Raw genomic sequence first — 22,921 nt, forward strand, 5'->3', positions numbered from 1 at the left:
AGGGACGGTCTCCGCCCTCCTGCCCTCCCGCGGGGGCCTTCACCTCAAGACTCTGCCCCTCCCGGACTTCCCTTGGTCTGGATGCGCAGCCTCTGTGGACCTTAGACACAGGCCTCCCACCTCAAGCCTTCAGCATCCAAACCGACCGGATCTCAAGCCGCTCTTGGAAAAGAATTAAACTAGCACTTTAAGCTCCGCTCTGCGGGGAGTTTTGCCCACCCGCCCAGCACCCTGTGGGGCTGCATTGTCACATTTCATTTGCACAAAATAGTGTTCTTTGCTCGGACACCTAATGTGTGCTAGGCCAGCAGCCAGAAGTATATCTAACCCCCCACCCCAGCCCTTTGCCCTGCGTTCCAGATAAGGACTTGGAGGTTCAGAAAAGTTAAGTAACTTGCCCACCTCCATACAGCAAGTATGTGGCAACCCAGGACTGCAACCGCGTCTCTGTCGCTTGGCACTGCCCATCCAAGGTACCCAACGCTTCACTTGGCAACTGAGAAAAGTCCTGAAGGGCCAAAGACACCCTGAGGCTCTTGAAAAGAGACCTCAGGCCAACAAATCTCTAGATTTTTGTTTATCTTTTTCTTTTTCTTTTTTTTTTTTTTTTAGCCTAAGACCAGACACTTGGGTCTCTCCTTCTCGGCTCTCCCTGCTCACCGCTGCCTCAGTGTCCCCACCCACCCACTAGGCGGGAGAAAGAGGCGTCTTCATTCCTTTTTGCCCCTCCCTCTGTGGGGCGGGCCTCTTGGGGGTCAACCCAGCTCCCCCAAAACAAGGAGGCGAGTGACGGGGGCGGACTGGGGAGGATTCCCTACGTCTGGGAAGAGTTAAAGGGTCGCCTGTCCGGCTCCACCGCCGGCACCTGCTACCAAAAAGCCTCTGGCTGAGGTACCGCCCCCGGCCCCCGCCCGGGTCCGCCCGCCACGAGAGCACTGGCCCTTTAAGAGCGGCGGTAGTGCATCGCGGGGAGGAGGGCCGGGAGCGCTCGGGGCTGCGCGGAATTCTCCGGGAACGTCTGGCGCCGGCTCTCTGGCTCGCTCACTCGCTCCGACCGGCTCCCTGCGCCTCATCCCTGGGCTGCGCGGGGACCCGGGCCCGGTCGGGCGCGGGGCGAGCAGGATCCACGGGCGGGAGGCGCGCGCTCTGGGCAGCGCCTGGCCCCGGACATGGACAGAAGGAGCTGGGCGCGCAGGGGGCGCCGCGGGACCGGGCGGCCGGAGCGCTGAGCCAGACAAAGGCTCAGGAGTTGCGCTTGCTCTCGAGAGCCGGGCCCCGGGCGCCGAGGCTGCAGGACCCCGCGGCGGGCGGCTCCGGCCCGCCCTCTCCCCCGTGGGCAGGCTCCGCGCGCCCGGCCCTGCCCGGCCCGCTTTTCCTCGGGCGTGGGAATTTGCCGAGGAGACCTAAGCAGCTCCGCGGTGGCCGGGACCGAGAGGTCTGCCTCGCGCCCGCCGGGCGGGGAGCCAGGGAGCGTCGCAAGTTTCCGAGCCGCGTGCGGGGACCCGGCGAGCGGGCGAGCCGCGCGTGCAGCAGCGCCCCGGGCCAGGCCGGTCGCCGGAAGCATGGGCAGCGACCGGAGCGCGCCCGGACGGCCGGGCTGGGTGGGCAGTCTCCTTAGCGGCCGGGAGGCGGCTGCGCGGCCGCGACTGCTGCCGCTGCTGCTGGTGCTTCTGGGCTGCCTGGGCCGCGGCGCAGCGGCGGAGGACGCAGAAGTCAATGCCGAGGTAAGGACCCTCGCCCAGTCCCTTTGCCACGGGTTGGAGGACTTGGGGCTGGGGGACTTGGGGTGGGAAGGAAGCCACGCCCGCAGCCTGAAGCGTGGAGAGGAAGGGCGCGGAGATGAACCCCAGTCCCGGAGTTGGGGGCGGGGAAGAAAGGGGACCCGGCAAGCTGCCCCTCCCCAGCTGGCCCTTGGCGGTGCACCTTTTCCCAAACCCTGGAGGGCGTAGGGCTTGCGCCCACTCTCTACCCCTATAGCCCCGCCCTGGGCACTGATCCTTCCCAGCCCGCGTCCCGGGAGCCACTTCTGCCGCCCCCAGCCCTTGCTCCTCTCCTTCCCTCCCTACCAGACTCCTGATTCCTCGAGAGCTCTGCGGACGCACGGTGACGTTCTTTGCGAATGGGAAGGGGGCTGCTCTGTGTGTGTGGGGGGGGGGGGGGTCTTGGGCACAGCAGGCAGCGCTCCCACCTAGATAGACTCTAGTTTGGGTGACACTGAGCCTCGCGCGGCAGGCTGGGGTAGGGGTAGGGGGTGCGAACCTCCGAGGCAGCCCATTCGGGTTGAGGGGGCGCTTTGGCGACTTTCTCAGACTCTTGCGCGCAAGCCGCACCAGGGCCAGATGGCATCTAAGAGGGAAGCCCGGTCTCAGCCGGCGCTTCCTCCACCAGCGCCCCTACGCCAAGGCCCGGGCCCGAGAGGGTGGACCCCGAACATTTTTTCACCAGGAGCCCGGCAGACGTCCCTACCGGGGCCCATCTCTGGAGCGGTCCCGTGGGTGATTAGGCGCCGCCTCCTGGCGCAGAGCTGCGTCCAGCCAGCGTCCCCGGCTCCATGGGGTCGCTGAGCGCCGTCCTCCGGATTAGGGACAGTGAGGGCACTAGCTCCGTTGACCCAGAGCAAAAGCGTAGACGTTCCTTCACGACTTCTAAGACCCTGCTCCCCGCCCAGGAGAAGGGGAGAGGTTTGGCATGGTGGGGAGACACCCCCCTCAGCGCGTCCCCTGTAGGCTCGGGCCTCGGTGCCCTTGCGCCGGCCTGGAGCCTCCTGCCGCCCGGGCTGCTGCCCTGAGTGCCGTTTCTATTTGCAGCCAGGCCGGTGCTCCCTCCCAGCTTTCAGCGGCTTCCCCACCTCCCCGGCTGCCTGGGAGATTTTTCCGATGGAAGCCTGCCCTTCCCCGCCCTACTTTAATAAAAGCACTGAGGAAGGGCAGGGAATTCCTCCCAGCTCAAGTTACACCTCCCAGCCAGTTCCCCACCTGCTCTGCCCTCCCTCTTCGGCCCGGCCAGGGAAAGCTACGGGGAGCCAGGCCCAGGCAGGAGGCAGAGTGGGACCCCAGGCCATGCCCAGTCCAGCTCCACCACCCCACCCCTGATTCACACAGGCAGGCAGGCAGGGGCTTATTGGGGACTCCTGCTGGTGGGGATTGCCCCCCAGCCTGCATCCAGGTACTGGGCAGAGAGTGCTGTTTGGGCCCACCTGCCACTCTCTGGAGTTGAATACCAAAGAATTGCAAGTCATAGACCCACCCCCGAGGAGTTTATAATCTATACTTAGAAACGGCATCTCCACACAGAAAGCAATTGCAGACCAAACTGGAATTTGGTAGCCAGGCATTGTGATTTGGCATTTTAGATGGCCAGGAGCTGGGGCACTGGGACCTGTGGTCTGAGGGCCTTCGTTCTCTCTTTCCTTTGCTTCTGCTCCTCCATCACCTCCTCCTCTCCCAGCTGCGGGAGTACCCATAGCCCAGGGCCTGCACTGGGGCCACAGACCATGGCCCTATGCCTGTGTGGCACTGACTAGGGATTCTGTGACTGACCTGCAGCCCCTCCCCTCGGGAGAAACTTGGGTTGGGCTATTTTGGGAAGAAACTCTGGAAAGTACAGGGCACCCTTGAATGCTGGAAGCCAAGGTAGATGCAGGACTAGAGACCGGTGGGCTATCCCAGATCCTAGAGTTGGCTTTGGAGTACAGGCTGTTCCATGGAGTCCCATCAAGTCTGGCCGGATCTGGGCCCAAAGAGTCAAATGGCTTCAGCAGCCAGCCCATTTGCCCGGAGGCTGTGAAAACTGTCCCCAGGTCCGTGCTAACCAAGAACCAGCATCAGAGATTCCTGGGCCTGGCTGTACCCTGTGTCCAGAGCTTCCGTCCCTTGGAGCAGGGCTTTGGTCCTTGACCACAGCTCCAGACCTCCAGTCAGGTCATGGCTGGGACTGTCTCTGAGCAGCTTAGAAACTGAGGCAAGGCCAGCCCCTCTCCCTCTCTCTCCCTCCCAGGGCAGAAACCAGAGGCATCTCATCAGACTAAGGAATCAGACGTGTGCTAGGAGCCAGTAGACACCGGCAACCTGCCAGGCCTCAGCCTGGAAAAGGCTGTCTTCCTTGGGGAAGCCACCACTGAGCTACTCTGCCCTGTCCCACTCCCTCCCTTGGCTGTCAGGTCCCAGTCTCCAGCCATTCTGGCCCACATAGACCCAGGCCCCACCTGACTGAGGTGCCAGCTGTAGCTCCTGGCCTCCCTGACCTGAGAGTCCAGGCCCTCCTTTAGATTTCTGTCTTGCTCTTTCTGGCTATAGCGCATACTCCGCTTAAGTGCCTTTGATTTTTCACCAGAGAAGCTTTGGCTCTCCCCACCTCCCCCTCCCCCCCAGACACACATCTAGGCCCTCAGCCCACCCACCCCTCCGCATGGAGGTGACTCAGGCCGCTAGAGTTCAAAGGTGTGGTGCCACTGCCACTAAAACATGGACACACCCACCTCCTTGCCCCTACATGGCAGCTTAGCAGGAGAGCAAAAAAAGGGGTAGGAGTCAGCTGGAATTCTGCTTTTGACCTTCAGGTCTAACTTGAGCCGCAGCCCCAGGCTTCCTGGGTTCCAGTCTCTGTCCACACCTCCATGCTGGCCCCTGGGGCCCCACTGTGTGCTCCTGTCAGTGCCCTTTCCTAACTGCGGAGCAGAAGCGGCAGGGGCCCCCGTGCCCACCCTCGAGGAGAAGGGGTTAATGTGAGGGCTTGTCTTTGGGAACCTACAGAAGCTGAATCTTCTCGCCTTCTTTCTCCCTCTCTGCTTTTTAATCTGTTCTCCTCTTATCACTAACAAGCTACTGCTCTCTATACTTTATTTCAAAACCCAGAGAGAACTGGGCTGACTGGTGCTGCCAGGCACTCGGGATCCGACTGGGCTGTGCCCTTCATGCCCAACCCTTTGCCAGGGCCCTGTGTTAGGTCTGCCCTGGGGTGCAGTCAGTCAGCTTCCTCCTTGCAGAGAACAGCCCAGTGTGCGCTCCATGTGTGTGCATCACCTGGCCTGCCCATTCTGACCCCTGGACTCAGACGCCTTCCTTTGCCCCAGCCCAAGGAGGGTGGAGAGGAAGCAACCTAGAAACACACCCAGACGCCCCCTTAGAAGACTTCCTGCAAATCCCTCCAAATACTACCCATGTTCTCTGATGCCAACTCAGAATAGCAACGCTGCCCAGCAAGGAAAATCCTCTCCCTGCCAAGCACTTGGTTCTGGTAACCCCTCCATGCCCCCTTTGTTGCTTGGTCCAGATGTCCCCTGCCATCGAAGCCTCTGCCCAGCTGGAGGTTTGACTTCTGCCTGAGGCCAGCTTGAGGTGGTCGTAGTGGTGGCCACTGCTTCCCACCTCCAATTAAAGTTGGTGCTGTAGGCCTTTGGGAGGTGATTAGGTCATGAGGGCAGAGCCCTCGTGAGTGGGATTAGTGCTCTTATAAGAACTGCCTGAGAGGGCTTCCCTGGTGGCACAGTGGTTAAGAATCTGCCTGCCAATGCAGGGGACACGGGTTCGAGCCCTGGTCCAGGAGGATCCCACGTGCCGCAGAGCAACTAAGCCCGTGTGCCACAACTACTGAGCCTGCGCTCGCTAGAGCCTGCGAGCCGCAACTACTGAAGCCCATGCGCCTGGAGCCCGTGCTCCGCAGTGCATGGGGTCGCCGCGGTGAGACGCCCGCGCACCGCAACAAAGAGGGGCCCCTGCTCACTGCAACTAGGGAGAGCCCACGCGCAGCTATGTGGAACCCAACGCAACCAGAAATAAATTAAATAAATAAATTTTTTTAAAAAAAGATAATTAAAACTGCCTGAGAAAGCTCCCTTGCCCCTTCCACCATGTGGGGACACAGCAAAAAGTTAGCAGCCAGGAAGAGAGCCCTCACCAAACCTGACCGTGTTGTCTCTCTGATCTTGAACTTCTTACCTCCAGAACTGTGAGAAATACTGTTATGAGCCACCCAGCTCATGGTATTTTCGTTATAGCAGCCAGGGTGGACTAAGGCAGTTGGCATCTTCAATATCGTCCCAACATTTATGTAGTTCACACAGCTGACCACTCGGGCAGGGGTCAAGCCCCATGGCCAGCTCTGCCCTGGGCGTGGAGATGTGTTCTCTGAGTCAGCAGAAGCAGAGAGGGCTTGGGAGTTCTCTGCTTAGATCCTTCTCCAGCTCAAAGAGGGCCCAGGGAGGAGTCCACAGATGAATGTGAGGACCTGGGACCCTGCAGGTGGCTGAACACTACAGGCCTGAGGCACACAGTAGGTGCCTTCTGACTGGACAAGACCCCGCTGAGTTAGAGCTCATATGAGGCCGTTCCCCAGAAGAACAGTGGTTCTGGGGATGCCTGAGCCCTTTAGGGGAGGTAGTACAGATTTTGCAGCCCCGGGCAGGAACAGCAGAGATGTATGAGATGGTCCTGGATCAGAGAGACAAAGAGGGATGCCTCTTAACCAGATCCCATTTCCCTTGTGGGAATAGCAGGAAATGAGCAAGAAGACCCAACTCAACCTCCAGTATCTGGACAGACAGATGGGGACCTGAGTCCCAGCCATCAGCCAGCCCTCAAAGATGCCCCACAGCCACGGAGCCTGGAGGTCAGGGTCTAGAACTGCTCTCTAGGATTCGCCCTTAGCCCTGGACACCACCTGGTCCTTCTCCCAGAAGCAGCTGCCCGCCCCCCCCAGGGGTGAGAGCCCAGCTTCGTGTCCACCACACATGGGCCTGGCGCCTGGTACATAGGAAGCGCTTACAAAATGGTGGCAAAATACAGTGACAGTGAGAAGCACGTGGCATTTGCTGTTGTGAGCAAGTCATTGACCCCATCTGAGCCTCAGTTTCCTTGTCTACAAAATGAGACTAGTAATAGTATCTACTGGATGGAGTTACTGGGGAAATTCAGTGCGTTTATGTGTAAAATGCCGAATGCGATGTACGGTGTCCTTCACGTGGGGCCCGTGGAGGATCAAGTGTTATTTTTGAGCACCTTCAACATACTTGGTGCTATCCTGGGCAGGGCCTAGGTGTGTTTTGTAAGCATTTTTACATTTAATCCTGTATTAACTCTGTAAGCTTAGGTGCAATCATGACCCCATTGTACAGAAGAGGAAGCTGAGACCTTGAGGTGAGAGACATTACCCCTGATTCCCCAGCCTGGGTGGTGGCAGAGGAGCCTGAGCTCCCAGCCCCCAGGCTGGGTTAAAGGCTACAGGTCAGAGCCCGGGGTGTCATCCTTTGGAAGTGCCGCCAGGCAGGAGCCTACTGGGCCTGAGCCAGGTGGGAAGGAGGGTGTGGAGGTGGAGCCAGGGCCCGCCCTCAAGCACGTGAGCCTGGAGCCCTACCCCTGCCTGTCCAGCCACCCAGGCTCTGCCTGGAAGGCAGCCCCATGTAAGAGGCAACACCTACAGGGGGTTTCCAGGTGAGGCCCCAGGCCTGGCCCTCAGCCAGCCCGAAACCACTAGCAAAGAGGGCCCTTTTCCCCACCCCTGCCCGCCCACTGGCCGAAGGACCCGGCTGCTTTTCCCTCCGGGTTAAGGAGTGCGGGGCAGGCTGGGAGGCCACAGGGTAAAGAAGTGGCGTCCACTTCCTTTCTGCTTCCCTGGCTGGACGTCCCCCACCCCGCCTGCTCTCCCCACCACCCAGAGCCCCTTCCCCACCTGCAACTTTCCCATCTTGGGGGGTTAGATTTGAGCCCCAAATGAGCAAGTTTGTTCTTCTAGAACTGCTTAAATATGGACTGTGCTGCCTCTAAAGGGAGTAAATGATCCACTAAGGACAGGGTGGTCTGGCTTGGCGCCCCCCTTCTTCCCCGGCCTTGGACTAGTTATGCCTTCTGCGGGCACAGTGAGGACCTCAGGACGCCATGAAAGGTCTGCGTCCGTCCGTCGCTGGCGGGCCTGACAAGACGCCTTTTGTGCCTGTCTGGGCAGCCCCGCTAGGGTCTGCTTGGCCTGCAGAGAGAGCTGTGGGTGAGTGAAGCAAAGCAGAGCCAGGAGAGGTTTTCCTTATCGCACAGGGTCTGATAAGGCCGGGTGGGAGGCGGCTCGGCCGTCTGAGCCCCGGGAGCTGGATGCGGTGGCAGCAGCAGCGCGCTCACCCTGCCCCCACTGCTGCTTCATGCACAGTATTGATCGGGCAGCTCCTTGCCAGACACGCCCGCCCTGTGGGGAGGGCCTGCCTCGCCGCTGTCTCGGCAGTCCTGGGGGGCAGCCCTGCTGACGTGGCCCAGCGCCCAGACCCAGCCGGAGATGTGGAGTGTGGGGAGGGCTGGGCGCTGTTCCCGAGAAGGGCCAGGGCCCAGTGTGCCCTGCCTCAGGCCCAGAGGAGCTGCTGCTGCTTCACAAACAGCCTGGTCCGGTAGCACTGCCCACGGGCTCCGGTGCTAGCCACAGAGCAGCTGCGTGACCCTGGCTGGGCCCCGCACCCTCTCTGAAACTCGTTGTCTGTGTAATGGGGATGGGGCACTTGTGAGCATTGAATGGGGTGATGAGAGTGGACAGTCTGGCCTCCAGCAGATTCTCGGCCCCTGGCTGCTGCATTTATGGCCTCTCCTAGGGGCCAGGGGGCCAGGAATTCCCCCTCAGACTCTTGATGGCTGTACATCTCTTTCCCTGGGGCAACCACTCACCTGAAGCCTCTGCACACACTTATTGGATGGGGTCTGGAGCTTGAGAAAGAAATGGCTGAAAGAACCAGGGTGGGTGGGGTCTCCTGCAGCAGCCTCCCTCCCTGGGCTGCAGGCAGGAGGAGGCCTCGTGGCCCAGAGCTCTCTCTGCAGAACCCTTACCTGCCTCCCACTGGACAGTGGTCCTCATGGAGGAGGGCCCACCACTCTGCTGCTTACTGACCTCCCTGAGCCTCAGTTTCCCCAGCTGAGCAACAAAGCTTCACTGCTTGGCTCACCCCACCTGTGAGAGTCGAGGTGACCGGACGGAAAAGGAGACACCTTATGGAAGGGACAGTCTTTACCGGTAGGAGCAGCAGGGGCTTGAGCACAGCCCTTCCCTGACTTTGAGACCAGGGGTCAGTCATGACCTTGGGAATTGCTTCCCGCTTTTGTCCCAGGGCCGTAGAGCCCCTCAGGAGGCTGGAGTTAGGGCAGCACCTGCCATGCACCTGTGCCCCCCATGGTCTTTCCCCTCCACCCCCAGGGCTTGTCGAACTTAGCAGAGCAGTAAGGTGATGAGAAACTTGTCCTGGACACTGGGGGAGGGAAAAGCCCCAGCCCTGCGGGCGGTGTAGACTGACTGGTGCATTGCCAGTCAGGCGGGCTCCGTCAGCTCCTTCACCTTGTCTTCCGGGGACTCAGCTGCTCTGGGCCAAGGCTGTATTTCAGCTTAGCCCACTCATGTCACCAGTCCTCAGCCTCAGCTTTTGACCCAGCAGTGGCCGAGAGACATTTGTCATCAGGAAGCCTTGGCTGATACCGAGATGGAAGTTCCTGGCTTCCCTGGGACTCAAAGGGTGTTTGCCTGTGTGAAGGAGGGTCCACAGGCACCCTTGGGCCTTTCCCGTCAGCCCCCCGAACTGTGCCCAGTATTGAAGGGGCCCCTCTGCCCCATCCCCCGCCGGGCTCTGGAGCTCTTCACTGCAGACAGGGCCAGCTCCCTCCCCTCCCCAGGGCCCCAGCCTGAGCCTCCCCTGCCCTGCCCTCCTCCTGTCACTCGCCAGACACCGCTAATCAGCCCCTTGGTGGCCTGTGATTGCGCTCCCCGGGATATTTTTACCTTATGCAAATAGGTGATATAGAGGTGCCCTCATCTGTCAGCAGCAGCCCCAGTTCTCCCCCCACCTCCAGCTGGATTCCTTTCACTGTCAGAGCTGGCCGAGCATCACAGCCTCGCCTTCTAGATCTTTCCAGGCTTCTTCAGGCAAACCGTGTCCATTAAGGGTGGTGGACATCCCCTTTACAGACACACAGGAGCCTCAGGAAAGGTGTCCATGCTTGGGAAGAATGGGGAGGGCGCCCGTAACATTGCCAGTGTCTGGTGGACCTGAAGGAAGGGGGCCCCGGGCAGGAGGGGTGAGGGGGGTCTGTGGTGGATGCCACAGGGCGCTCCTGCCTCCCCCAGCTGCCCTGCCCCCACCCAAGGCTGCCGTGTCGGAGCCTGGATCCTTCAACCCTGTCGGCCGACGCAACGGGCTGCCACTCTAGGAACAACTGGGCAGCGCCCCTGCCCCCACCAGCCTCTGCCATTAATACCACGTTGACTGAGCACTTTCCCCTGCCCAGCACAGTGCCAAGGGCTCCTGTGGACTTGCCCATTTCATCCTCACAGAAATCCATGAGATGAGGCAGGTCTTGATTCAACCCCCTTTTACGGACTGAGGCACAGGGAGCAAAGTGGCTGGGCCAGGATCTGTCCCCAGAGCCGTGGTCGTTTCTCAGCGCGGTGTCTGCCACATTGTTCTGCGAGGCCTGGAAGCTGTGGCTGGGCATCCTCAGGCTCTGGCAGTCTCCCTGCACCGCCCTTGTTGGCTCAGCCCCCACCCCCTCCAGCGGCAGCCTGGGCGTTGCTGAGCCCGGCTGTGTGGGCACCCCATCCACACCAGGGGCCTGGGCAGGTGCCAGGGCTGGGCTGGCGAGTGGCACTGAGGGAAGCCAGTACCTGAGGAGCTGGATGTGACCCTGGTGGCAGACAGATGAGAGTGTGGCCCAGGCCAGCTGACACACGGCTGTCGGCCCAGAGCAGCTACCATGTCCAGCTGCCATCCTGCCCCGTGGGCCCTTGATGTGCAGCCCTCACCTTCCAGAGCGTCTCAGAGAGCAGGCCTTTAGGCCCCCTCACTCTGGGGGTTCCCAGAGACCAAAGATAGACAAGGAAGGGTTCAAAGGACATGCTTCCATGTAGCCAAGGCCCACAGCAGTCCCTGGCCTCTGCTCACCAGCCTCCCACAGTGGTCACCATGTTCTCGTGGCCTTGGGGGCACCAGGTGGGCAGGGCAGAGTTCCCTTCCTTACCACCACTCAGCTTGGCTCACTGGGGATCCCGTCCACCGGTTTTGACTGCAATGGTCCTGTCTGCTCACAGACTAGCGGGCGTGAATTCCTCGCTCTGCGGGTGCACCAGGTCTCCCCAAGGAGATCATAAACCCCTGGAGGTCAGGACACCTCAGCCGCCTCCTCCACGGCCTCCAGCTGGCATGGTACCTGGCACAGAGAGGGTGCTCAGAAACACTTGGCAGGATGGCTGGCTGGGTGGGTGGACACACAGACAGACAGATGGGTAGATGGATGAGAAGACTTGCCCAGCAAGTCTTGAAGGGGACGGCCACCCCCACTGTGTCCCAGCTGCTTTTCCCAGGTCCATCTCTCTCACCCCACCCCCTGACAACCCCATGGCTCCCATCTTGCACACGAGGACACTCAGGCCCAGAGAGAACAGAGTTTGTGGCAGAGCAGAGACTGGACTTCAGGTCTCCTGTCCGACCCTCCTGGGCCTGGGTGGGCTGGGCTGCCTGAACCCACGTGCTTTCCCTCCGGAAGGTTCAGGGTCTGTTGGGGAGCAGCACCAAGGGGCTGGTTTTCCTACTTGGTGAGAACTCAAGAGGTTCTGAACCCTGCAGGGTCCGCAGTGGTCTGCCTGGAATGGTAGAAGGCCCCACCCTGGAGGGGCCAGCACAGTAATAAGGACGGCAACTGCGGACGGTCCTCAGAGACACAGCTTCTGTCCTAATGGGGGACGGCAAATGATAGACACCTAAGTGAAACATACAGTGTGTCAGATGGAGACAAGTGCAGGGAAGCAGGAGAGGGAGTACAGCGGATGGGTGTCTTTTTTACATTTGTCAGAGAACACCCCTCCGATAAGGTGATGAAGCAGAGACCTGAAGAAAATGAGGGCGTGAGCCATGCAGATTTGTGTGGGGAGAACACTCCAGGCAGCAGGAACAGCAAGCACAAAGGCCCTGAGGCCTCACAGGTGCTCCTGTGAGAATTGGCTTTTCCTCTGAGATGGGAAGTCTTTGGAGGGTTCTGGACAGAAGACTGACCAGACCTGACTTGTAAAGGCCTTTTGTTCCGGCTCTTGTGTGAGAACAGACCGTAGGAAGTGGAAGCACGGAGAGCGTACAGAAGCTCACATGGTCACCCGGCGGGAGGTGGTGGCGGGAGGTGATGGTGGTGGAGGTGAGAGGTGGTGGGATGCAGGCCATGCATGTTTGGAGGTAGCGGTGCCAGAACCTGCTGACCAGGTCATGGCCTCTCCTTTGCAGAACTGGCTGCGGCTCTATGGCTACCTGCCCCAGCCCAGCCGCCACATGTCCACCATGCGCTCCGCCCAGATCCTGGCCTCGGCCCTCGCCGAGATGCAGCGCTTCTACGGGATCCCCATCACGGGTGTGCTGGACGAAGAGACCAAGGCGTGAGTCCCTCGGTCGGGCCATTCCCAGACCCCACTGGCACCTGCCCTCCTTCTGGCCAGCTCTGATGAAGGCTTGGCATGTGGAGTTTCCAGAAAAGAGTGGCCTAGATAAGAGATGGCATATGGCTTGATCCTCCGTGCTAGCTCTGATTGGTTGGGAGTGGCTGCCTGCTGCCTAGTGTTGAAAAAGCTCCTGAGGCCAAAGCCCAGCTCAGCAGCAAGGAGCATAGGATTGATTAGTGATGTCTGCCACGGGCACGGGAATGGGGAGGTGCAGCACACATGCGCACATGTGGTTGCCTAGCTAGGCCTTGCTCTGAATCTGGCAGAGGTGATGTGACCCAAAGCCACATCCTTGATGAGCACGCACAGAGCATAAGGTATCAGGGATAAGAAGCCTCAGGATAACTCTCCTCCCATTCCTGGGTGATACTGCTGAAAAGGGGCTCACCTTTGCAGAGCCACTGCTGGGCACCCAGTCTTCCAGTACAAGATCACTGTACCGTTTTCCTGATGAGGAGCTCGAAGCTGAGAGAGTCTCTCACCCCCTCCACACCCATATAAGGGGCAGCTGGAGGCCAGTGGGGGGAGGGTGGGAGACGGTGGACTGCCTGGAAGAGGCAGAGCCCAGCAGGCAGGCGTGTTGAGGGGAGGCTCTGTGCACCCAGGTGGATGAAGCGGCCCCGCTGTGGAGTGCCAGACCAGTTCGGGGTACGCGTGAAAGCCAATCTGCGGCGGCGGCGGAAGCGCTACGCCCTCACCGGGAGGAAGTGGAACAACCACCACCTGACCTTCAGGTAGGGACCCTGGCTGCCCAGGGTGGCGTCCCCCCAGGGCACCCTCCAGAAGCAGCTGGCCCCTCTCTGCCTGGGCTGAGGCCTCAGGCTTCCCAGTGGGCTCCTCTGGAAGGCTTCCTTTCCCAGCAGCCCACTGCAGGGTGTCCGGCCTAGCCGTCCAATCCTGCCAATCCCGCTCCCATGCTGATTAGATCAGTCACCCCACTCACCCACCCACCCCAGGCAGTCTCCCTCCAGAGAAGGGCAGGAACTTTGAACTGCTTCTGCTCTGTCCTCCTTCCCTCCATCCCCTGACCCACCAGCAACCTAGGGCTGGCCTCACCTGCCCATATGGGCTCCTGCACCGGTGCAAACTGGGGGCTTCAGGTGTCTGAAGGGTAAGGGAGGACTGGGGTGCCTGAATCCAGGCAGATGCAGGCAGGCAAGCAGCAAGTCACCTGCACAGACCCTGGTTCAAGCACCCTCCTCCTTTCCACTGAGTCCTTTGGCAAGAAACCCCCCTGAGCCTTGAGCTCTGTGGCAGTCCCCAAGGGTTCCCCCTTCCTGTTCCAATCCAGCCATGACCCCACCCGCAGCTCCATCTCCTGAGGAAGAGCAGCCCACAAGGTCACATAGACCCAGGCCGCCAGAGTGAATTCATGATCCATGAATTGATTCATGATCTTTGATGGAGATCTGTCCAGCACATGGACTCTTAATCTGCTTTATGTGGGAGATAACAGGCTTCATCATGCTTTGTGTGTGCGTGTGTGTGTGTGTGTGTGTGTGTGTGATGCTTGTTAATGCTTAACATTTACATGTTCTCAGAATGAAATTATGTAAGAAAGAAAAAAATCAGAATATGTACCCTTTATAGGCATCACAGTTTTGTTTGGGTCAAGTGTGAGGCAGAGTTGCCTTTAGTCTGTACTCTTCAAGGCAATGGAAATCTAGAAGGACAGATATTTATTATTAGGGGCTGGTATATTTGTTTAATATTTATCTGCAATAATGATAGAATTGTTTTTAGGAGAATATGGATAGTAGGGTAAAATATAAAGAGAGAAAGAGCTCTTTTAGAATTATACATAGATTTAACCTACTAAATTGCAGAACATTGGTAGTAGAGAAGCAGCATGGCATGTTGGAAAGAGGTATGTTCTGGAAGCCAGCAGTCCTGAGTTTGAACAGGCTTCATCATGCTTTTATCATGTTCAGGCTCATATGTGCCTATGTTCTACCTGAGTTAAGTCATTTAATCCTCCCAGGCACTCCGTGATGAAAGCGCTGCCCTCCTTTTCCCATTTTACAGATGATGAAACTAAAATTCAGAGAAACTAAGTCAGTTGCCCAAGGTTCCACAGAAAATGTTAGAGCCGAGCCTTGAACTCAGGTCACCCTGACCCTGGAGCCCAACATTCAGAACCTCTTGGCCTGTGTTTCCCAAACCGCAGCCATTTGCATCCCACTTGCTAGGTCTTTCTCTTGGCTATGTATCACCTATACTTTTAATTACTTAATGTTTTTCTTTCTTAAAATAAGCTTATTGGGCACAATGCAACCTTATTCAGTGATATCCTAATGAATTCCTTGGCTTCACGTTAGTTCCTTTTTTTTTTTTCAAATTCACGTCAAAGTAAACTAACAGTTGATATTGATGAGCATTGTCCATGAACCAGCTCAGATCTTATGCCCTTTCCTTCAGACCATGTGTCCCCGCCCCCAACCCAGTGAGTGCTAGCAGTGGACAGCAGCCCCAGGCCCTGTGTTCACTCACACATCTCTCTGCCCACCTGCAGCATCCAGAACTACACGGAGAAGCTGGGCTGGTACCACTCGCTGGAGGCGGTGCGTCGGGCCTTCCGCGTGTGGGAGCAGGCCACGCCCTTGGTCTTCCAGGAGGTACCCTATGAGGACATCCGGCTGCGGCGGCAGAAGGAGGCCGACATCATGGTACTCTTTGCCTCTGGCTTCCACGGCGACAGCTCACCGTTTGACGGCACAGGTGGCTTTCTGGCCCACGCCTATTTCCCTGGCCCTGGACTGGGCGGGGACACCCATTTCGATGCAGATGAGCCCTGGACCTTCTCCAGCACTGACCTGCATGGTGAGAACAGCTGGTCAGGGTGACAACAGGGGAGGCGAGCTGGAGCCTCAGGGCTCAGAGGAGAGAGCATCCCCCGTGCAGTCCTTGGGAGCAGTGACGCTTGGTCTCAGTCTCCTGCCCATCATTTCCAAAGGGGGGTGGTAGGGAAGGGAAGGGATCATCGTACCCATTTTCCAGATGGGGAAGCTAGAGGCCCAGAAGTCAGAGCAGTTTAGCTTCTTCTAAGAGTAAAGCATGGCCAGGCTCTCTGGCCCCCTCAGCCCACCCCAGCCCTGTCTGGGGTGTCCAGGACCTGGGCCAGGTCAGAGCTGACTGTGCTGCCTGCCCCCACTACAGGGAACAGCCTCTTCCTGGTAGCAGTGCATGAGCTGGGCCATGCGCTGGGGCTGGAGCACTCAAGCAACCCCAGTGCCATCATGGCACCATTCTACCAGTGGATGGACATTGACAACTTCCAGCTGCCCGAGGACGACCTCCGGGGCATCCAGCAGCTGTACGGTGAGCGGGCGGCACGGGTGTGGCCGTGTTCTCTGCACGCGGCTCTCAACTCCCAGCCCTACGAGGCGTAGGTACTACTGCTACCCCCATTCTGTAGACGAGGAAACTGAGGCCCAGAGAGGATTAGTGGTTGTCCGCATCATTCAGTGAGTAAATGGTGGTGCTAGAAATCAAACCCAGGGCTGGCCGACTCCAGGACCTGGCCCTCCCTCAAGGTCCTCACCCAGAGCTTTCATGATGGCCCCAGGGCCCCTCACTGCCCCCCTTTCCTCCTCAGCCTGAGTGATACTCTTATTAGACCGAGGGTGTCCCTGGGGTCCCAGGACCCCATTCCTCCCACTGTCACTCCCAGCCCGTGCCTGTCCCAGGCTCTCCACTGAGTGTTGCTGGTTTATCACTTCCCAGTGCCTTTGAGGCAGGTGGCATCCCTGCCGCCCCACTGCAACTAGGCCCCACCAGAGAAGGCCTCCAGTGGGGAGGTGTCCTGGGGGCCAGTTCGGTGGGTCAGGGCCACACTCAGTGCCCACCCTGAGCCCTCAGTGTGTTCCTGGCCACCTGGGAACCAAGTTCTTCCCTCTGTTTGTGTCCACTGTTTCCTGGAGCCTCCACTGGAGCAGGCTGGCATCCTGAGGGGAACATCACCAAGGGGGGGGTGGAGCCAGTGGCAGCCTCAGGGGCGCAGTGACCCAAGCCCAGTGTGGGGAGGTCAGGGAAGGGGCTGTGTGGAGGAGGATGGAGGTCCTCCCAGGGCTGACGGCCGTGCGGGGGAGGGGTCTGCCGTGGCCAGATAGGGCCTTTCGCCTGGGTGGGCTGCCCATGGAGCACAGGTCTCCCCAGGCTGGGGACCCCAGGCTCCCAGGGTTCTAAGTAGGAGACCCTGGCATCCTGGCTGAGTTCCAGGCCTACCCCCTCACTTCCCCCTGCCGCCCTCCGCAGGCACCCCAGATGGCCAGCCACAGCCCACCCGGCCTCTTCCCACCGTGACCCCCCGGCGGCCAGGCCGGCCAGACCACCGGCCCCCCAGACCCCCTCAGCCACCTCCCCCAGGCGGGAAGCCGGAGCAGCCCCCAAAGCCAGGCCCCCCGGCCCAGCCTCGAGCCACGGAGCGGCCCGACCAGTATGGCCCCAACATCTGCGACGGGGACTTTGACACGGTGGCCGTGCTGCGCGGGGAGATGTTCGTGTTCAAGGTCTGGCCCTGCCTGTGCCTCCCCAGCCCCTGGGCCCAGGCTCAGAGCCGAGAGCGCCCTCCCACCTCTCCCCCGGACCCTTGCCCCGCCTCCACCCCCGCTTCACTGAGCAGCCCCTGTGGAGCCATCAGACCCTAGACCAAGAAGAAACCAGCCTGAGGGACAAGAGAATTGCCCGGGATCGTACAATAAGCCTAGGAGTCCGCACCCCACCCGGACTCTCTCCCTGGTGCTGCCCTGGCTTCCTAAGCCACCTCCCCCTGGACCCTCCCTGACCCGGGAAGGGGTGGGTCGAGGGGGTCCTCCCCCAGGCCAAGGCAGCAAGCCTGCCATGCTCGCTCACACCCACGCCCTCCCCAGGGCCGCTGGTTCTGGCGGGTCCGGCACAACCGGGTCCTGGACAACTACCCCATGCCCATCGGGCACTTCTGGCGTGGTCTGCCCAGTGACATCAGTGCCGCCTACGAGCGCCAAGATGGGCGTTTTGTCTTTTTCAAAGGTGAGCTGGGGCAGGTAGGAGGGAGGGGACTGGGCGGCCTTCCTGCCCTTACCTCTGGCCTGACCTCTGACCCAGCCGGGACTGAGGGAGGAGGAGAGGGAAGGACCGTGCACATCTCGTCTTGTTGCCCACTGTGGGCTTACTCGGGGGAGACGAGTCCTCCTGGCAGCAAGGCAGGGGTTGGGGACGTAGACAGAGACCAGAGGACTGGGCGGCAGAGGCTGCTCTGATTGGAGGCAAGTGTCCATCTTCTGCAGCACAGGGGCTCCGCCCCATCGCCCTCCTTCCTTGCATCCTGTGCCCCTTCCTTGCCCCTTCCTCATAAGAATGGGTCCCCGAGCCCACTCTGGGGCAGGATTCCTGAGTCTGTCTATGGAAACAGTGGAGCTCTCTCCCCTCAGCCCTCCCTCTGGGGCCTGCCTTCCTGGGGAGGGCCTCAAGGGAAGCACCCCTGATGGACCAGCTGTGTCCCCAGCCCCGCTGGCCCGAGCCTCAGCCAGGCAGGAACTCCCCGAGGACAGGGCTGGGTCCACACTAAAAGTAAGGAGCCCTGGGCCATGCACTGGGGTGCCCCAGGGATGCAGCCCCCAGACCCAGAGGCCAGGCAGGTCTCCCCCTCTTTCCTCTCTCTGTACAGGAACTGTGGGGGGGTGGGTGGATGTTCAAGTGGGAATGGAGGCCCGTATACGGTGCGACTGTGTGTGGTGTGTGTACAGGTGTGACCCGGCAATGTGTATGTGTGTAAATGGGTGTGTCGCAGGTGTCCATGAGTGTCCACTGTGTGTGATGCGAGGGTGAGTTGCGCTGTATGTTGTCATGGGTGTGTAGGTGTCAGTGCCTGCCCTGTGTACGAGGATGTGTGTGTGTGTGTGTGTGTGTGTGTGTGTGTGTGAGCGTGGTAATGGATGTGAACAGATTTGGGAGCCCAGAATATCCCTCCCGGTGCCCCCTTCCTGCACACCCACCACCGGCCCCAGGCCTGTCCTCACCCCCCTGGCCCCTCCCACAGGTGACCGCTACTGGCTCTTCCGAGAAGCGAACCTGGAGCCTGGCTACCCGCAGCCACTGACCAGCTACGGCCTGGGTATCCCCTACGACCGCATTGACACAGCCGTCTGGTGGGAGCCCACGGGTCACACCTTCTTCTTCCAAGAGGACAGGTGAGCACCCCTCCTCGAACGGGAAAAGGCCCGCACTGGGCCCCCACCCTCAGGCCTGACCAGAAAGGACCCACGGCCCGTGCGGACCGGGCTCCAGGCCCCAGCTGGCCCGCAGCCCGGTGCTTTTGGTCACAGGTATTGGCGTTTCAATGAGGACACGCAGCGTGGAGACCCCGGCTATCCCAAGCCCATCAGCGTGTGGCAGGGGATCCCCGCCTCCCCTAAAGGGGCCTTCCTGAGCAACGATGCAGGTACCAGGGCCAGCCCCCTCCCAGTCTACCCAGCACTCACCATTCCCCCTCCTCCATACACAGGAACAGAGCTTGCCTGAGGTCACCAGCATCGAGATGGCATGCGTGGGGGACACAGCTGTTACCCCAGGCTACCATTTACCCCATTTACAGAGGCCAAAGGGAGCTTGCGTAAAGGGCCCCAAATCCCGCAGTGAGGAAGTTACGGAGTCAAGAGTCCAGCCAGACCTGCCTGTGTCCAGAGCTGGTGCTCAGAGCTGCCCCGATCCCCACAGAGCCTTGAGCCTGGCGGGGGTGGGCGGTGAGCTTGGCTCAGAGCGACGGGAGCAGGAGTCCTCCCGGGGTGCCCCCTTACCCGCTTGGCAGGGAAGCATGATCTCTGTCGTTATAACTGAGCAACAGGGAGCTGTGGCTTTTATTTCTCCAGCAGGGTCTCTGGTGAGTTTAAGAAAACCCATCAGCCCTGGTTCTGAGCCTCCGGGTCTCAGGGGAGACCCGGCTGGCCTTGCTAATGCTCGGGTGGGTCACACAGCTGGTTCTGGCGGGTCCGGCACAACCGGGTCCTGGACAACTACCTCCCCCGTGCGTGTCACGCGGCTTCCATGCGTGATGGTTTCACTCTGCAGCTGCTCTGACCTCCTTGTGCTCAGCTGAGTATAGACGCACCTGGTGGTTCAAACCTGGCCCTTCCTGGAGTTAAAGGGATGTGGGTGGAGTGCCCAAGACCAGAGATCTGGTCCGAGGCAGCATCAGTCCCCTCTCCAGGTCTGATGCAGGCTGACTGTGTGGCCTTGAGCAAGACACTGGCCTCTCTGGTGCAGGGAGAAGCCAGGCCTGGGTCCCCTGACTGTAGCCCACAACCCAGCAGGCTACCGGACCCTTCTTTGCGCTGCCCTAGTCAGTGTCAGCCCAGCCAGGAAGCACAGGATTCTAGTCGTGCCCCTGACCTAAACCCTGTTCTTCTCTGAGCATGGTCTGGCTCCTATAAGTTGGTAAGGGACAGATTTGAAAATGCCCAGGGAAGCCAGTGAGAAGGATGGTGTTTTAAAGCTGGGGCCCCTTCAGCTCGCCCTGGTCTTCTTTGAGGTCTCTGGCCAGTGGGTGGGCCCCGGCCTGACACCCCTCCGGTCTGCTTGCCCTCGCAGCCTACACCTACTTCTACAAGGGCACCAAATACTGGAAGTTTGACAACGAGCGCCTGCGAATGGAGCCCGGCTACCCCAAGTCCATCCTGCGGGACTTCATGGGCTGCCAAGAGCACGTGGAGCCGGGGCCCCGATGGCCTGACGTGGCCCGTCCGCCCTTCAACCCTGACGGGGGTGCAGAGCCCGGGGCGGGCGGTGACAGTGAGGAGGGCCACGAGGCGGGCCCCGGCGGCAAAGAGGGGGACTTCGGGGAGGGGACAGACGAGGACGGGGGCAGCCGCGTGGTGGTGCAGATGGAGGAGGTCACTCGGACGGTGAACATGGTGATGGTGCTGGTGCCCCCGATGCTGCTGCTGCTCTGCATCCTGGGCCTCACCTACGCCCTGGTGCAGATGCAGCGCAAGGGCGCGCCCCGCATGCTCCTCTACTGCAAGCGCTCCCTGCAGGAGTGGGTCTGACCCTCCGCACCAGCCCCTCCTGCTCCTCACGGTGCTAAGGGGCCAGGCTGGCTGCACCTGTGGTTCTGAGACAGCTCCTGGGGCCTTTCATCCAGAGCCTTCAGTGGTTCCCTCAGCCCCTGGGTGGGGGCCCCTCCAGGCCCTCTAACATCCCTGCCAGGCCTGCCCCCTTGTTTATTTATGCCCAGGTATCTTTTTTTTTTTTTTTTTTTTTTTGCACACTAATTGAGCATTTCTTCCTACTTTCCTGACCAGGGCGGTCCCTCAGGGCAGGGGGTTAGAGTTTTCTAAATGTAGTTCTGCACCAGACAGGGAATTAGGCTCCCACCCACTTCTGGCTTAGCCAGAGGAGCAGAGGGTCAGAAGGCCCGGCTGGAAGAGTGGCCAAAGGACTGTTGGGCTGTGCTTCAGCCTGAGCACCAGGGCCAGAACCGAGGGCTCTGCTGGCTTTGGAGCTTGGTGGGGCCTAACTGGTCTCAGCCCTCTGAGTCTCTGTGGTCTTAGAAAGAGCTTTCACCCGGTGGCAGCCCCCGGCCAGAGGGGCCAGAGGGGGCAGAGGGGGAGGTGGCCTGCTGATCGAGAGAGTCCTGTTGAGGTCTGGTTCCTTCCCACCCACCTCTGACAACTCCAGCAGCCTGGTTCCTTGTGCCTAAGAACCTACCCTGCCCCTGGCCAGCACAGGGCCAACAGCCCCCAGCTGCCCTGTACCCCTTGAGCCCGCACCTCCTTCCCTCTCTGGAGAAGGGGCCCTGGGCCTGCCTTACCAAGGACCAAAGGGGGTCCGCCGAGGCCCCTCCCCCAAGGGTAGCACCAGCCTCGGCCCTGGGCTGGGTCTCCACCCCCGCCCACTTTCTCCTCTCTGAGTCATGACCCAACTGGGCTCTTTCCGTGAGCGTCCTCCCTCCCTCTCTCACCCACACCACCATCCTCAGAGGTCTCAGAACCCCAGCAGCCTCAGGCTCAGCTGCCAGCGTCCTGGCTGTCCCGGGGAGAGAGGGGCGGATGGGCGCCCCGGCTGGCACGGGAGGTGTCCACAGACGCGCGCCCACCAGCCTGGGGGTGTTCCTCCCTGCCAGCTCCCTGTCCCCCAGGCGCACTGGTAGGGAGAGGCCAGCAGCTCATCCCCTCACCCAGGCTGTGGGACAGGGCTGTGGAGCCCCCAGAAGAGCCCACTAGTGGTAGCCTGGAGATCCTCCCCGTCCTGGGCTCAGCCCTGAGCGTGGAGATGATTCCTCCCTCTTTTCCTTCCCAAAGTAAGCAGGAGGCGAGGCTGCTGTGGGAAATGGTACTGTACAGCCGGCTCTGTCCCCTCTGCTTCCCTGCAGCCCTGAGCAAGCAGGTCTGCCGCCCAGAATCCCTGGGGCCCCTGCGGGGAGGGGCTCCTCATGGGCTGGCCCCAGTGCGGGTCCAGCAGCTTCCTCCCCCCTCCATCCTCAGAACCACCGGTGAGCCAGCCAAGGGGGGTGGGGAGGGAGGGGGTCAGTGTCCACCCCCATACGTTTCTTTCTGTAAATAATCTGCACTGATTAAATTGTACGGCCGGCGAGTGTGCCTCCTTTGTAAGAGGCCTTGGGCTGGAGCTTACAGCTGGAGGGGCTGCAGGTGACTAGGGTGGGGAGGGCGTGGTCCAGGCTGGGATTAGGGGACTTGCCCCCCACCACGCCAAAGAGACCTCGTTCCCAGTTCTGCGGGGGCTCCTTCCTGATGGCCCTGGAAGGGGCAGAGCTCTGGGGAAGAGTGGGAGGCGGCTGCCCTCAATAGACCAGAAGAGGGTGAGGCAGGGGACCAGGGGTGGCCCTGCTGGGGTCGGGCAGAGAAGGGGTGGGGAATTTACTGGCCATTCCTTCATGGTGAGAAAGGGCACCCAGCTTCCCGCACACCCTGCACGTCTACGAAGGGTGGGATAACCAGTCCAGGCCACCCAGCCTTCCCACCCATCCGGACTGGTTCTAGGCAGCCTGAAGACCCAGCTTGGACGAGAAGAGATGAGAAACGATGCCACTGTGGATTCCAAAAGTTCCCCTCATCCACATGCTCTGCCCAGAAGGTGAGGGGCCACCCAGGATCTGCCCTCTTTGAAGAAGCAGAAAACCTCGCCCCGGGCAGGGGGCAGCCGATGCCCAGGAGTGCAGGAGACGGGCGTCGCTGCCCTCGGGTCTGAGCTTGGCTGGTGAGCCTTGCGCTCCATGTCCGACCTCTGGGCCCAGCCTGTTGGGCGCCAGCCTGTGCGCCCAGGACCGCGACGCTCAGCCACGGAGCAGGCCAGGCCCCCAGAGCTCCTTAGGCAAGGTCCTCCAGCCTGCTCCAGGCCCACCCTCCCCCGCAGCTGCGTGCCCCCTTCATCCCGCCCTTTCCTCTCTTTGTGTTGAAAACTGGCTGAGGAGAGTAGGAAACGCTGGCCCTCGGAAGCCCCAGAGGCCACTCAGGCTCAGCTAGGAAACGCCTGTGTGCTTCCCCCAGCCCAG

The 22,921-nt window shown here is 60.5% G+C and overlaps 1 protein-coding gene across 1 annotated transcript; it reads left to right on the top strand.

Annotated features, from left to right (window-relative positions):
- Positions 1-1,262: 1,262 nt before the first annotated feature.
- Positions 1,263-22,002, top strand: MMP15 (matrix metallopeptidase 15). The gene is made up of 10 exons (XM_082439490.1): positions 1,263-1,724; positions 12,224-12,372; positions 13,041-13,169; positions 14,948-15,255; positions 15,592-15,753; positions 16,690-16,943; positions 17,304-17,442; positions 18,452-18,602; positions 18,738-18,853; positions 19,999-22,002. The coding sequence occupies exons 1-10, from the start codon at positions 1,563-1,565 to the stop codon at positions 20,454-20,456; spliced, it is 2,028 nt and encodes a 675-aa protein (XP_082295616.1). The 5' UTR covers positions 1,263-1,562; the 3' UTR covers positions 20,457-22,002.
- Positions 22,003-22,921: the final 919 nt, after the last annotated feature.

The sequence above is a fragment of the Balaenoptera physalus genome (assembly GCF_965194825.1).
Source record: "Balaenoptera physalus genome assembly, chromosome: 19".
Taxonomy (NCBI): domain Eukaryota; kingdom Metazoa; phylum Chordata; class Mammalia; order Artiodactyla; family Balaenopteridae; genus Balaenoptera; species Balaenoptera physalus.